The 17,144-nt window shown below is 38.5% G+C and overlaps 1 protein-coding gene across 18 annotated transcripts in view; it reads left to right on the top strand.

The window, feature by feature from the left end:
• DLG2 (discs large MAGUK scaffold protein 2) overlaps nt 1-17,144 on the top strand; it is a 1,545,411-nt gene that overhangs the window by 911,606 nt on the left and 616,661 nt on the right. For all 18 annotated transcript variants that reach the window (XM_004763483.3, XM_045071283.1, XM_004763486.3 and 15 more), the window contains one exon: nt 3,818-3,868. In XM_004763483.3, the coding sequence (XP_004763540.1) occupies nt 3,818-3,868 (51 nt within the window). The remainder of the gene's footprint in view (nt 1-3,817; nt 3,869-17,144) is intronic.

The following is a 17,144-nucleotide window of genomic DNA, read 5'->3' as shown; positions in this document are numbered from 1 at the left end:
CTGTCAGGTGCATGAAACATTGCCTGGGGACTTAAGTGTCACCAGAAATGTCACCGGTCAAGAGCAACAACACCAAACGCATGTGGCAGAACTCTTTTCAGGAAGAGAGTCTTGTGAGTTTAAAGACATGCATTGGTAAACTGATTGGAAATCAGGGAGACCACCAAGGCAAGTTCAGGCAACAGTTGGTCTGTAAGCCCCCAGAAGATGATGGGAGCTCATTCACAGCATATGGTTTTTGGTTTTTTTCTGGGCATTCATGAAATTATGGCTAGGAGACAATTACTGCCTATACTTCTTGTCTCTTTACCAAGCAACCACTCCTCTAACTAAATACAGAAAAAATTATTCAGAGAATATTGTATTGATATACTCATTTTAAAAGTCACTAAATTTTCAAGAACATCACAACCCACTCTTATCTTCTTCTGATTAAATGGAGGTACACTGGGACACCTGGGTGGCTCAGTCAGTTAAGTGTCTGGCTTCACTCCAGGTCATCATCTCAGGGTCCTGGGATGGAGCCGTACCTCCTGCTCCTTGCTCAGCAGGAAGCCTGCTTCTCCCTCTTCTTTTGTCTCTCCCTCTGCTTTGTGCTGTCTTACTCTAGCTCTCTCTCAAATAAACAAACAAATAAAATCTTTTTTAAAAAATGGAAGTATACTTAGCCATGCTTTATTTTTATTTATTTTTTTATTGTGTTATGTTAGTCACCATACAAGACATCATTAGTTTTTGATGTAGTGTTCCAGGTAGACAACACCCAGTGTTCCATGCTTTCTATTCCTTCCCCCAAGGTTTTTGCCCAGAGAGGCTGCGAGATTTCTTGTCTCAGGTGTCCTGAGGCCAAACAGAGATCACACTGCCCTAGTGATGACGGAATAGAAAACAGGACCTCTTAAATGGCTTTCCTGAACTCCCACATTGGCTCTTGTGATACCATGTTTTAAATGTTCTCAATTCACAGTAGAAATCTTGCCTCAGCTATGCTAAAAACCTTTCATTCCTCTATAATTTCACTAAATCCTGTTGCAGTCATGAGATTCTTTTTTTGAGTATAGTTGAAATACAATTTTACATTAGTTTCAGATGTACAACATAATAATTCAACGATTCTCTATGTTATGCTATGCTCACCACAAGCCTAACTACCATCTGTCACCCTACAAAGCTATTATTAATAATAATACCTTTGACTCTATTCCCGCTGCTGTACTTTTTATCCCTGTAACTTAGTCATTCTGTAACTGGAAGCTTATAACTCCCACTCCCTTCACCCACTTTGCCCGTCCTCCCTCTCCGATCTCTTTCTGGCAGCCAGGAGTCTGTTCTCTGTATGCTTCTTTTTGTTTGCTCATTCATTCATTTTGGTTTTTAGTTTTCACATCTCAATAAAATCATATGGTATTTTTTTTAAGGTAGCAATGATTATTTTTATTGTTTATTCACAGATTAAACAGAACATCTGGGTTAGTGAGTTGCTGAATATTTTATTATACTCAATTGAGAAGTCTATTGTTTCTTTTTTTTTTTATGTTATTTTTTAAAAAAAAAAAAACAAGGAGCCATCCCAATCTGGATGGCATCATCTCTTCTTATGAAGACATCCTGGATACGAGGGAATTAGGCAACTGCCATGACTTGTTGAGGTTGAAAACTAAAGACCCATAGAGGCTGTAAACCTCCCACAGTTTGTCTGATGAGGGATCTTTTGAGTAGCACTCGGTATGTATCCATAGTGTGTATAGGAACTGAAGTCAGCATACATGATCATAGATTTGTTAAGCAGACATTCAGAGAGACTCCACTAAGGACTCCACTCTGCATGCCAAAAGGACTTTTGTCTTTTAAGAACTTTTTTTTTTTTTAAGATTTTATTTATTTGTTTGTTTGATAGAAAAACAGAGCACAAGTAGGCAGAACGGCAGGCAGAGGCAGAGGGAGAAGCAGGCTCCCCACTGATCAGGAAGCCTGACATGGGGCTCAATCCCAGGACCCTGAGATCATGACCTGAGCCGAAGGCAGAGGCTTAACCCACTGAGCCACCCAGGCGTCCCTTTTAAGCACTTTCTAACAGCATTTCTTTCAGCCTGAGCCCTTAGAATTCATTATCACAGGTTTGTTTTTGTTTCTTTGAAGTTGTTTTTGTTTTTTTGTTTTGTTTTGTTTTTTTCTCCCCACTGTTCAGCGCTTTGATAATATGAAGGGCTTCACTCCAGAGAAGTCACTGAAGCAAAGAAAAGCTTCACAGAGCCATACTGGGAGAATTAAAACATATCACATGAATTCAGTCTTCCTTTTCTGTCTTCCATCAAACAAAAAAGGAATTAATATGGAGACGCACCCATACAGGGACTTTGAGTTTTGTTTTGTTTTTACACATGAGGAACAAAAACCTCCATAAAGCCACCAAAGCTTCCTAACATCATCAAGTCCTCGTCTATGAGTCATTAACTTGCTGAAGCCCAGAAAATCACATTTGGTTTAAGGCTGTTTGATAATGTAGTAACACAGTAAAATGCGATTTACCAATTAGCTCACATAATTAGAAAATCAGAAACATGCTCTAAGTGGCTGGTAGACACACATAAGTGAAGTCTATCGTCATTCTTTATAGCTGTTGATTATAGTTACAATTACACCTTCCACTGATGATACTGCATCCAAGTACCTTATGGAAGAGAATTCACAAGTACCTATGTTTACAAATCCCATAAATAAATGAATACTGAGTTCGGCCAGTCATTCTTTCCGTCCCCTTTTCTTTCCTTCACCAATTATTTCTTGCCAGACTTGTTTAGCAATAGGGTATCTGGTCCTTGCCTTTATAGAGCTCTTAGTCTCCAAGAACTATGTTTAAATTCTTCTAAGGAAAGAAAAGTCAACTGGTTAAGACCCTACAAACGTGACGGTGGTTAGAAATTTGTCTTTCTAGAGGATCCCTAAATGCTAATGATGTTGCCGAGACACGTGTAAGAAAAAAGACACAGCCAGCGCAGGAATTTTCTCGCTCAGAGGTTTTTGCCTGGCTGGAAGGGACTCTGTGATGAGAATGGGGATTGAATATTTGTTAGATTATTTTAAAGCCGCTCTTCATCTATTCTGTGTGCATCCTGTTGACATCAAAGACCTATGTGATTTGTTGCCTGGCTATATTTAAGTATTTCTCTCTGTAAATTCATATCAATGCAAGAGTTGTTTAGATGGTTAAAGCTTTCTCACTAGGAATTTCAAACATGTCCTACTTTATTCTCTTCTTGCTGCTACTGAAGTACATGAGCATGGTTATGTTACATGGTCCAGGACTTCCTAATAAATATAACGAGGATAATGGGGATGAATTACCTGAGCTTGAGCAATAAAGAAAAGGCATTTCTTATCTGACATGATTATTCTGAATACTATTTTTTGGCAAAATACGACTAAGTGTGTGCTGCCTTTTCCACTGACTTTTTAAGGTCATAGTTTCATTTTCATTAATGGAAATTTTAAAAGATATTAGGAAATTATTTCCCTTGTAAATGTAACATTTTGCCCCTATGTGGTTTCTTCTTTGTAACCTCGCAATGCATATTTTGTATTGTTCCCTCTGTCCCAATTATCACAAATTCTAAGGAATCCAATAAACTTTATTTTTTGCAGTTTCACTCATATATTTAGATGATATTTTATTTGGCTGAAACATACAATCACAAACATTAAGAAAGTGTGGTTTACTCATAGCCAGAATGAAACTTAACCCCAAATGTTGTTTAAAAAGCAGCCGTCTCCTCCTTAATATGTATTTAATCATTCTTTCTTTTTATCCTACTTACAGGTCAATGGAACAGAAATTGAATATGAGTTTGAAGAAATTACATTGGAAAGGGTAAGAAAAATCCAACAATCCAAAAACCCCAATCTTGCATTTGACATTCTGCATTGTAATGATTATTTTGTGAAATCACACAATTGTGTATTATACCTTGGAAGTTTCTGACGAGACTCAAAAATATTAATGAAATGCTTGCAATGGAGGGCACAGAGACAAACAGATCAAATCCCCAGAATATTCCATATGTAAATTGCATTGCCAAGATTTGGAGAAATGAATGAGAAAGTCAGAAATATTCTGTGAGCTAGTATAGCACTTTTTCCTGTTGTTTTCATTATTAACATTTTGTTATGCATTTTTAGATACAGTACAAAACATTTTCATTTATATAATGTTAATGCTATCTCACAACTACCATTATCATGCATTTTTTAGTTAAAAAAAAGTAATGCATTTTAAAGACACCCTCATGGAGAAAAACAGCAATCCTGTAGATCTCTGCAAGTATGTTATTAAGGCCTTTGAAAGGCTTTGACAAATTATGAAATTTCTGGGTTACAACCCTAATATATAAAAGTATTTTGTAAAATGGTAAGAGAAAGACCAAAAACCACCTAGAAAAAATATGACCAAAAGACATTAACAAGACATTCATCAAAAAAGTAAAGGCTAATAATACATGAAAACTTGTTCAACCTTATTAATAAACAAAGAAAACAGTGATGTTAAACGGTTTTTATCTGTCCAATTGGCAAAATTTAAAAGAAAGGCTAATATTCACTGCCATGGAGTGGCTCTAGAAATTGTAGAAGTAATTTGGAAAAATGGATCAAAAGCTTTAAAATGGGCACAGTTTTTGGACTCAAAAATTATACTTATAAAATATATAAAGCTGTAAAGAATGCTTATATTGGTATTTATAATAGTGAAGATTTTAAAAGTCAAATGTTTAATAATACATTATTATATTCCAAATAATAGAAAATTATATTAAATTCTATTATAATAATATTTTTAAGAATATTTAAACATAAGAATGGAAGGCCTAACAAAGTTATCTTACCAAATTAAAAAAAAATAAATTTTATAATGGTATGTAAATATAATCCCATAAGTACCAACACATATAATTTTCATTTATAAGTATACACAGAAAGCCTGAAAGGATCTACATTAAAATGTTAACTCTTGTTAAGAATTTTGGATAATTTTTTGTTTCTTCTTTTCATTTGCATTTTTTGCTAAATATTCCATAATAAACATATAATTCATTTATGATAAATAATAAATAATAAATTTTTCTAAGCTGTTCCATTCAAGTATGAATTCAAACTCTAGACCTGCACTTAAACGTGTATTTCCTTTTAAGTTTACTGATTATTCACTTTCCTGAGTCAGAGAATTGTTCATTCTCAGCCTAATTTTTATTGAGCATGAGTGGTTTTAAAAGGAAATTTACATTAAAAGTTAAGTGTTTGACAGATGTGTTCTTTAAAACTTCCATTATGAACTTTGGTTAAATTTTAATGGCATGCTAAATGGAGAAAAATGAGGCTTATGGAAAATTAGCCCAAATGAAAAAAGAGAACACATTTCTCCTACTAAATCACTAATCTTCTCTCTAGGACTGGCTATATAATTTGCAGAGCACAGTGTAAAATGAAAATGTGAGGCCCTTGTTTAAAAATTATTAAGAATCAAAAAAGAGGTCAAGACCCAGACATTAAGTGCCACACGACTTTTCTTAAATGCAGGCGCGCCTGTTCGACGGCACAGATATCACACTCATGGAGTCACCCCTTCTCTCTCCCCACACGCCCTCATCTTCAACATGATACTGTTTGGTTATCCTGGTTCTATAAGGGAGAAAATTGAAGCTCACTTTGGTGTGAGGTAGAACATTCAGTGGGAGTGAGACAGCTGTGTGCTCTAGGCTGTGTTCTGACACTTCCTTGCCTCAGGATCTGGTGGTCATCTCACCTCCTGCCCTTGGAGTCTCAGTCACACTCTGAACCTCATCACTGCCATGAGCTATACCGGCCCCCCAAACCTCTGTCGAGCATCGTCTTTGTTGAACACGACCTCTTTTCCGTTCTTTTCATTTATTCCAGTACCACCCCCCTCAAAAAGTCTTCCAACTCCACTGGGACCTGGAATCACCAATTTTACCATTTCCCTCCAGTTTTCACCTTTCCTACGCCCACCCCACCCCCACCCACCATACTACAAGTCTCTCTCTCACAGGCTTTTAATATGCCTTCTCCTCTCTCCCCTTCCGTGCTCCAAGAGCAAAGCCTCAGCCCTCCATGCCAGAGCCTGGGCAAATGAATGGGTCTAGAGAAGCCCTCGTTCACCTCACTTTAATTTTATAGCTATTGATTTCAAGCGAACCTTCAAAGCATTTTAGCAATCTTATACGTTTCTTTAGAAAAATCACTCTCTCATTCTCTGGGACAACAGATTCACAACTTATTTGCTCTTCTCAAATCTCAAACACCCCCAACCTCATACTCAGCCCCAGCAGTTGACCTCTCTCCCTGTGTCCTTGAGAAAACCCAAGTAGTCACAGGGAGATCACGTCACCTTCCTGCCACCAGCTCTGCCAGCGTGCTCTCCCTGTTCCAATGGAAGAATGTTCCCTGCTCCTTTAGGAGGTCGGCCCTTCACTTGTGACCCACTCTCTCTAACCTTTTGTCTGTTTAAGGACTCTGCTTCTGTACTTGTCTCCTCTCTCACTCTGTCTCCTGCAATATTAGTTTCTCTCTCTCTTTTCCCCCTGGATAAATTTAATACAGACATGATGTAATATCTCTCGTTAAAAAAGAAAAAAAGAAAACCTCTAGCAATGGAATAATAATAAGAAAAAGCAAAACAAAGCAAAACAAAACAAAATGTCACGTGGCCCAGTGTTCCCATCTTCTTATTGTTTCATACTTCCAGTTTCTTTACCAAAAATCTAGGAAAGCTGTCCGTTTTCAATAACACTTTATTACTTCATTTTCTTATTTTAACCAAGTTCATTATTTTCATCAGTAGTCCTACAACCATCTTCATCAAAGTCTTGAAAGTTTCCATCTTACGAAATTCAAGCATCACTTCTCTGCACTGACTTTTCAGCAATATTTGATGCAGTTGTCACTGGCTCCTTCCTTCAAGATGATAATCCCTTGCCTTGCAGGACAAAACATTTCTCCCATTTATTCACCACTTCATCGACACTCTGTCTTCGTCTCCTTGCTGGCTCCTCTTCTAAATGTTGGAGCACTCCAGAAACCCAATGCACAGACCTCTTCTCAACCTCTCCTCATTCCTTCGTGATCTCATCCAGACCCATGGTGTTGAATACCAACTATCAAGTAATGATTCCCAAATCTGAGTTATGATCTCTCTCCTGCTTTCCAAATGTGTACAGCTAACAGTCCTGTTGGCATCTATACTGAATATAAAGAAGGTCTTCTAAACTGAGTATGTTCCTAACAGAATTCATGATTTCCCTGCACTCCCAACCCTGGGGGCAAAAGCTGCTTCTACCCTAATATTTCTCTTCTTAGCTAATTGGTTCTATCAGTTCCCTTATTATTCAGGCCCTCAAAAAAAACCTCCTCCAGGAATCTTGCTTAATTGCTCTTTTTCCCTTGGCATCCAGAGCAAGCCTACCGGTGCTGCCATGAAAATGTATTTCAAAATCAATCAAATATTATCACTGACCCTGCTGAAGCCTAGTCCAAACTCGTATCATTCCCATGCCTGGACCCCTGTAGTAGTTTCCACTTCTGCCCACTCCTCAAAGTAGCCAGAGTAATCTTTATCAAAATATAAACCAGATTATGCCACTTTTATTCTTAAAACCCTCCAAGAGATGACAATTACACTCATTATTATCACCTGCAAGACCTTATACAATCTGACCCCTGCTTCCCTTGGTGACATAGTGCCCTCACCACCGACTCCTAGAGCATTTCACACATACTGTCTTGTCATTCCTCCAAAAAGGTCAAGCTTTCCCTACCTTAAAGTCTTTATGTTTCTTATTCTGTCTTCTTGCTAGAATCTCCCTGTGGATCTTTACCTGACTTGCTCTTTTCATCATTAAATATCTACTCAAATGTCTCAGAAAAGCCTCCCTTGTGCACCCCATTTAAATTCGTACTGATATCCCCATTGCACTTTTTTCCACTTTCATAGCTTTATTATTTTTTTAATTGCACTTACCAGTATCTGAAATGTATATATATATATTTTTAAAGATTTTATTTATTTATCGGGGGTGGGGGGCAGAGAGCGAGCACAGGTAGACAGAATGGCAGGCAGAGGCAGAGGGAGAAGCAGGCTCCCTGTCGAGCAAGGAGCCCGATGCGGGACTCAATCCCAGGACGCTGGGATCATGACCTGAGCCGAAGGCAGCTGCTTAACCAACTGAGCCACCCAGGCGTCCCCTGAAATGTATATTCTTAATGTATTTATTGCTCACGTTGTTAATATCTATATCCTTCCCTAAATATCTGGTATATGTAAATATGTAGTCACTTCTGTATCCAATTTGCCTAGAACATTGTCTGGAATGTAGTATATACTCAGTGAATGTTTGATGAATGAATGAATGGATTATGCCGGCGCTCTACCCCTGCAAATGCGGTGAAGTAGAGACACATGGCCTGCATTGGAATCTTGGCTCTATGACTTACTGGTTGAGTTAGTTTGAGCGGAATACTTAACCTTTCTGTGCTTCAGTTTCCACACCTGAAAATGAGGCTGAAGGGTTTGTAATCTCTCTTCGGGTCTTTATGATGATTAAATAAGTTAATATAAAGGTTTAGGACAGCATGCATAGTGATTCTTCACTTTTACTTTGTGCTAACATAGTAGGTCTCACAAGTGTTATTTATTAGATCATAATGGAAGCTATTAAAAACATAGCCTTCCAGTCTCAATGATCTAACAAGTCTCATTAATCTAACAATGTCTCTCATATCGATTTTTTCCCTGTCACTTTGATGATTGTCAGACATCCAATCCAATAATGAAGTTATGGTTCTTATTATATGCTCTAACAGCTTCTACTTTTTTTATCTTTTAATCTCTATAACATTTAACTTAGGAATAAACTCATCACATTTAGTAACACCCCTATGAAGTGGATATGGCCAACTCCATTTTACATATCAGGACACTGAGGCTCAGAAACTAAATAACTTATCAGAAGTCACAATGTTAGTGAGGAATGGAGCTAGGCTTCAGTCCCATGACCAACAGATAACCAAAACCTAAACTCATTGCCACTGAGTTAGAGTGTCCTCAAAATTAAGTTCGAATGTCATTTCTTCCAAGAAATGACATTCTTGATTTTCTTGATTTTCCCTCTGGGCTAGGTCCCCTTTATCAATTAACCCAAGCAGAAAACTTCTCACACTAAACAATGAATAAAATGTGTCTTTTCCCCTGACCTACGAATTCCTTGACAGGAGGAATTTTATTATAGTGCTCTTTATATTACCATGATCACAGAAAAAGAAAGAGGAAAGGCATTGAATAACTTCAGAACAAGTTGATGAGCCCTCTGTGGCAGCGTTGTTCAGTGCCTTGGCCATTTGCCACACACAGTGAATTCCACATGTGTCTAAGGTACATATATCTGTCGGGCACAGTCCTTGTTTCTTAGAATTTTACGGCCTGGTAAAGAACACAAATAAGTCAATACACAAAAACCATGAATAACAGTGCTATGCATACCTGCTCCAGAATGGGGTATTTCCCTGAGGCTTTATACCTGAGCTGGCTTAAGAAAGATGAGAGGAAGCAAGATATAGAAAAGGGAGTGGAAGGCGGCCTCTCAGACAGGGAACAGCAGATGCAACTGTTGGGGGACCCCATGGAAAAGTAACATGATCAAGGAACTTCACATCCAGAATGACTGCACCTCAGGCTGAGGTAGGGCTCCAGGGAGAGGCCAGGCTAGAGAAGGCTGAGAATATAGAGCCCTTAGGTAACCTATAGAGGAGTTCAAATTTTATCCCAAAGGCAATGAAGAGCGTTTGAATAATTTTAAACAGAAAAGTAACATAATTGGGGCACCTGGGTGGCTCAGTTGATGAAGTGTCTGACTCTTGATTTTGGCTCAGGTCATGATCTCAGGGTCGTGAGATGGAACAGCAGGCAGAGGGGGCTGCATCCTCAGCAGGGAGTCTGCTTTTCTCTCTCCACCTCTGCTCCCCCTGGTCCCCTGCTCGCACTCTCTCTCCCTCAAATAAATAAATCTTTTAAAAAGTAACATTATCATATTTGTGTTTTAAAAAAGATTACTTTGGCTGTGATATTGGGTATATGTTTCATAGCATTCAGGAGATAATACACGAATGCCATTTAAGACATAATTTAGTGGTTAAATTCTGCCAATGGTGATAAAGAAGGAGATGATTCAAAACATGTTAAGAACGTTAGAAGAACAGATTCTAATGTTTTATAAGATAGGAAAATGCCAGAAAGAGCAGAAAAATCAAAGATACCTAGATTATAATCCAACAAATTCCTTTCATTAGCATGGTCTGGGACTCTCAGAAAGGCCACCTGTGATATTTCAAATCTTTTTGTCACCGTAGGCTCTGATGACATTAACAAAGGTAGCTGAGTATAAAGTCTATGCCTCTGAGTTATTTATCCATTATTCATGCTCGAAGTTAATAGGTTATGTACCCTCAGTATGACTTATATCAAGAGAAGCTAGTTTACCCAGCATGGATAATAGATTCTTCAAGGCTTTATAACCCTAACCATCATGCATGTCTGCAATTTAGTAGAGATACTGAAGTGACTATATGACTATCTGTCACCTCCTCTGACCCCTTTCCTGACAGCTGCAAAATGTATGATCATGTGGTTCTACTTGAACGTTCAGTCTGATGAGTCAGGGATATTCTTTTGCAGTTAAAAAAAAAAAAAAAAAATCCAAAGATCTGAGCCATCTTCCCAAATGTAAACAATTTGTAGGGCAGAGGAAAGTGACTGATTTATTAGACCCTCAACATTCCTATAGATGGACCAAGTCTTGGGTGTAAGGTGGGTAACACGTGGATTCTGAAGACAGTATTTGTGAACTGCCAGGTAAGAAGTAACCACATAAAGTGTCTGGGGGACTCTCCAGATTCATCCCTGTATCAGATTAATTGGAAAATCATTGGGTGTCTGAATGATTTAGGCCAAATGTGTTTATCTCAAGTAACTGAATTTTCATGAAGATGAAAATTCCAAAATTCAAATGGAATTAAAGGTCTATCACTTCAAATAATGTAGAAGCTTTGGATTTGTAAATTCCTGATTTTCTTCTGGGTGTCCTCTGCTAGTTTCAATTTAATAGTAGTAGGAATAAAAAGCCAGAGTACCAATGATATCTGATGGGATTTCAGCTATTATATAGTTATCTATAGTACAGTCTTATCCCCATATAATTAATTTTTAATAATCAGTACATTTCTTAAATTCCAAAAATTATGTATGTTCAATTATCAGTGTATATTTTAAGTGTGTTTGAAACATATGCACACATGTATATTTGTGCCTAGAAACCACTTAAACATAAATGTGTATTTAAATATAAATTAAAACATTTACTAAATATGTATGAATTTTGATCTGAATTTTGTTGGCGAGATTTGTGGAACAAGAGTAGGTTTCTATAGGCAGTGGAAAGAAGCATAGTCTTTGAACTCAGACCTTATTTGGGATCCAGGATCAGCCACTTTCTGTGTGACCTTGAGCAGGTTACTCAACCTATGAAAGCCTCATTAGTTTTCTCCCTAATGAATGAGACACTAATATCTATCATATAACATTATTGTGAAAAGTAGAAATAACATAGGTATAATACATAAAAGTGTTTATAGAACATCATAGATGTTCAGTAGTATTAGCTACCATAAAGCGTGTACACACACTACACTCTTATGGAAGCCTTGTTTTTTTGTTTTTTGTTGTTTTTTTTTAAGATGTCACTGCTTCAGGCTATATGATTCAGAGGCTAGGTCAAGTGGCAAATGCTTGCTTCCTCTTTCCCCTGTGTGTGTGTGTATGTGTGTGTGTGTGCGCGTGTGTGTAGCTATATTTGTGGTAAACAATAAGCTGCTTAAGTGATCCCCAGAATGTTCCTATATCCAATTATCAGTATACTCTTTAAGCACGCTGATTGTATAAATGGAGTCTGCTCTTGAATTTGCAGACAGAGCTTCCCATAGTGCTGTTTGTAGCTCTCTCCTTTGTTAGCTAGTAAGAATTTAGTTCCAGGCTAGACAGACAGTTGCAGTGTATTGTTTTGTTTTCGATAGCTTCAGGCTATGATATCTGCTTCCCATGCCCCAACAGATCCAATAACTTTTGTATTCTATAATCCCCCACTTCCAGTGTCTACATAGGGTACCATGAGCAGCTGCTATGTCAGACAGAACTGATAGAAGGATCATCCCCCTTTGGGGGAATGGCTCCTCTCCCATTCTAACCATGGCATTCTGGGGACAACTGCCAGTCCTGGCAGCCATCACACCGGGAATTGGTCTAGAGCAACGAATTGGAATTACCCGGTGAACCAGTAAGAAATAATACTGAAACATGAGTCTGGCTGGCCCTAGACTAAATGAGGAAGTATGTCAGGAAAGTGGAGCATGGGACATCTTCATTTTGACAACATTCTTAGTGATTTAATTCACAGTTTAGGGGTTGACACCTGAGACAAAATGAGCCAATAAAAGGTCCCCCTCGGGATTTTTCCCACTAGAGTGTGAGGAATAGAGAGGTGCCTCATTCAACTGTGTAGCAAAGCTGGGAGATAGGAGACAGAGGAGGCCGGTGGGTCTCCTGCTGTGTGGGGTCAGCTCATCTAAGAAAAAGAGGCTTCCTGCAGAGAAAGCCAGAGACAGAAAATAAGAGAAAAAGGGAAGGAGGGAGAGTGAGAGAGAGAAGAGGGAGAAGAGGTTGAGAGAGAGAGAGAGAGAATTGGAAGCATTCAGTTACCCCGTTAGGGCTATCTTAAAGGCATGAGACACCACTCCCTGTCCATTGGCTACATGAGTCTTCCCTTAAATTCTTCTTAGCTGAATTACTTCAAATCAGGCACCTACGACTTGCCAACATTTGCACTTACCCAAATGTATCTTGGTGTTTTAATGGAGCTCTCACTGTGCTGAAGTTGCTGAGTAGGTCCTAGGTGATGGCTAGGCCTGTACTGCCCTAGCCTGTTCTCAAAATAAATGTTGCCTTGCTTAGAGTCTTTCCCTTTTCTAAATTCTAGTCCTGTCTCTCACCGCTAAGGTAGGGTCATAAAGCAAAACTCTCCGGTAGAAGAGTGTTGGCAGGTAGCTGTAAGCCTTAATACCCCGAAGCTTACACATACCATCTCCTTTAAAGTAACCCATTACTGTGTTCCAACTCCCAGAAATAAAAGAGCAATAAAAAAAAAAAATGGCAAGTAAAGAGAATGGCCAGTGACAGGTCTATGAATTTAGGTCTCTACTGTCTAGAAACTTTTCTGATTTGGGAACCAGCAAGCTTTGTACCTGTGGAAAGCAGTCTGCAACATTAACGACTGGACTCAGACGTCAGGGGAAAAAAAAAAGACTGCTAGAAATATAGTTTGCAGTCATTTGAGGGGTCATTAATCTAACTTTTCTTTGAAGATAAGCATCAAAGTCTCAGAATTGAAGAGCTCCTGGTAAATATACCTCAAAGGACTGATTTAGACGAATTGCCACAAAGCACATTTAGCTGAAATTCAGCTGCTGACTCCAACTATCTCCATTTTTCTTTATAAGCTCCACCTGAGTTATCTCTCTTCTTTCACCTCACAAACCCTCTGTTAGCTGAGTATTTAGCAAGTACTCCCTTCTAGTTCATTAGTCTGGCCTCAGTGCCCTCATATCATCTAAACTAGCCAATGTTTTTTCTTCATGAACCACTTGTCACGCTGTTATTACCCCCATCTTCCTTTGACATGGCCCCGGATTCTTCCATGCATATTTAAGGCGAGTGTAGTGGAACTTCTAAACCTAACTTGTTTTGTTTTGTTTTTTTAAAGAATTTATTTATTTATTTGACAGAGAGAGATCACAAGTAGGCAGAGAGGCAGGCAGAGAGAGGGGGGGAAGCAGGCTCCCTGCTGAGCAGAGAGCCCGATGAGGGACTCGATCCCAGGACTCTGGAATCATGACCTAAGCTGAAGGCAGTGGCCTAACCCACTGAGCCACCCAGGCGCCCCTAAACCTAACTTGTTTTAAACAAAATCCACACTGGAAAGTCTTACACAGAAATGATGAAACTCTATCATTCCCAAGTTGAGTTTTCTAAGCAGAATAGATCTATTTCTGTGGCTTGTACCAACAAGATACAGATGGTTAAGAAACTTTGGCAGGGAGAACCCTCACTAGAGAGTCCCCGGACTGTTTAGGATTATGATGAGTGTCCTCAAAAGTAAAGACCCAAGGAGCAACAGTACAAGCCACCAGAAATCACAGATGAATCACTAAATACTAGATCTTGAGAAACGATAAAAACTGCGTATTTGGGGGCACCTGGGTGGCTCAGACGTTAAGCATCTGCCTTTGGCTCAGGTCCTGATCCCAGGGTCCTGGGATTGAGCCCCGCATTGGGCTCCCTGCTCAGCGGGAAGTCTGCTTGTCCCTCTCCCACTCCCCCTGCTTGTGTCCCCTCTCTCGCTGTGTCTTTCTCTGTCCAATAAATAAATAATTTTTTTTTTAAAACTGGGTATTTTGCTACTTGTAACTAAACAAATTCTAACTGATGTAGCTAGCGCAGGAGCAAAAGCAGTCTCAGTAGCCAACTGCCAACCTCGTAAGCAAATGTAAGCTCAGTCCTTAGTGCTTCTCTTACAGCCACTTCAGCCATCTCCAGAATGATCCCACAGTTCTATGTCCTTACCCAGCGGTAGACAGTGTGTTCCTTTGTTAGTCATTTTTCCTCACAAGTGACTGCTGGGACACCCACTGCCCCTTATCTGAGTTGTCCTTTCTAGTCAGTCAGGTTTCTGCTGTACCTTCCCAATGTTGGTTGGACATTTGTTGGTTATCTATCCATTTCTTTCTTTTTATGTTTTTCACTTTGCTAACTGTCCCCAGATTTTAGTTCAGATATCTACCTTCACCACGACAGCCCACGTGATCGGATGAAAGCTTAGGTGACTCTCAGTTCCAAGGGTAGTTTCTGACTCATTTAGGCCAGTTAGCACATCCTACCACCCTGGCCTCCATCAGGTGGTGGATATGCAACCCAACTCAGTGCAACCAGAATTCCATGACTTTTACTGGAAGAGCATGAGGTGAGGAACTCTATAACTCAGATAGGAGTATGGAGCCATTTATGACAATAAGAAGATTCCAGCTTTAGAATGAAGGAGCATTTTAGATGGCAAAGTAGATAAATGGGTTAAAGATAAGCCTTGGCAACATCTTGAGACCATGACTCAAACCACTTTTGAAACACTCCTTCTGATTTCAACCCTCTCCCTCTTTACCTCCCCTTACAATGAAAACCTGCTTTAATGGGGAGAAAGGAAAAGGGAAAATACAGGAGAAGAAATAAAAATACTAGTAGTATCTCAAAATAGAGATGCATAGTAGAAAACCTGGAAGTTATTTCAAGAATTTAAAAAATAGTTAGAACTGGTGGGTTTTTAAAGTATATATTTTATCCACTTAGCTTAATGAGCTTGATGCATTTTTAAACTTTCAAATGATCTATCCTTCTGAGAAATGGAATGCGTGTGCTATGAAAATATTCATAGGCAAAAAAAAAAGAGAATATTCATAAGCATCAGAACTTCTATGATATACTGTCTAGTTTTAATTTTTTAAGATTTTATTTGTTTATTTGAGAAAGAGAGAGAGAGAGCACACGCCCATGAGCAGGGGGAGAGGCAGAGGCAGAGGGAGAAGCAGACACCCCGCTGAGCAAGGAGCCTGATGCAGGGCTCAATCCTAGGACCCTGGGATCATGACCTGAGCCGAAGGCAGACGTGTAACTGACTATTATATATATATATTATGTGTATATAATATATATATATATATATATAACAATGTTCAGTGTGTATAAATTAAACAATGTGTATAAATTAAACAATGTGTATAAATTAAACAGTGTGTATAAATTAAACAGTGTGTATAAATTAAACAATGTTCAGTGTGCATAAATTAAACAAGATATATTTAGTCATTAAGAAGAATGTCATTTTGGATTTAATTCAGGATCACCAATCAGGCCTTATTGATCCTAAAATTGCTCTTCACTGCCTTACCATTTTTGTGTGAGAAGCTCTTCCTGAAAACCCAGTTCGTGTATTACCTCACATGAACAGCTTTGTCAGATTCTCTCAGTTATGGTCAGCTAATTCATCCTCTGTCACCTCAGAACTTCCTCATTGTCATCTATGTTCATGTTGTATCTACATTCTATATAAACTTCAAGGTCCTCAAAGACTAAAATATTTCTCAACTTAATCCTTTTTATTTGGAATTTTACATCTGGCTGTTTTTAATCCCCAGAAGAATCTAGTAGCTTGCTTATTGAATCAGTGGAAGAATTATTTGGTCTTCTGACAAAAGGTACAGCATAAGGATAATTTGTTTACTCCTGATTGTGTATATGTACATACATATATACACACAAACACATATGTGTATACATTTTACATACATCTTATATTACACAGTTTTTAATATACATAAGCATATATTTCTTTCATGTGTTCATGTGTTTATGTGTGCTGTAGATAGACAGATAGTATCTTCTTTGTAAGCAGGGGCCAGGGCTCAGTGCTATTTCTAGTGCTGGTAGCAGTAGCTGCTGTAACCATAAATACATCAACCTCTATCACCTATTAAAGGTTGAACCTCATATGCTAATCTCTTACCTGCTAATCTACCGGGTTATGTCATATCTTAACGATTAAGCCATTATGTAAGTTGTAGAGCTTCTGTTTTACAATAAGCAGACAGTAGTTCAAGGAAGTTAAGACATTTGTCCATGGTCATAAAACTAGCATGAGGCAGAACTGGTTGATATTTCAATGACTGTGTGGTACCACCATAGCATGAAAAATATGGAAAACTTTTCAGAGTAAAACATTTATTCTTTGACCAGCAGTAATATATTCAGACTGCCTTTAAGGCTTATACGTTTATCAAAAGGAAACATTCAGCCCAAGGCATAATATGTTAGGTTAGCTCTGAAAGGATGAAAGCAGCTTCAAGAGAAAGACAAAGACAAAATAAAAGATAATGGCAGTGAATAGAGATGCATTTATTTTTCTTTAGGATTATATCTTAATATTTGA

This window comes from Mustela putorius, unplaced genomic scaffold (assembly GCF_011764305.1).
Source record: "Mustela putorius furo isolate JIRA1106 unplaced genomic scaffold, ASM1176430v1.1 tig00003987_pilon_pilon_pilon, whole genome shotgun sequence".
Taxonomy (NCBI): domain Eukaryota; kingdom Metazoa; phylum Chordata; class Mammalia; order Carnivora; family Mustelidae; genus Mustela; species Mustela putorius.
Note: the sequence above shows the minus strand (reverse complement) of the source record. Positions and strands in the feature narration are given on the sequence as shown.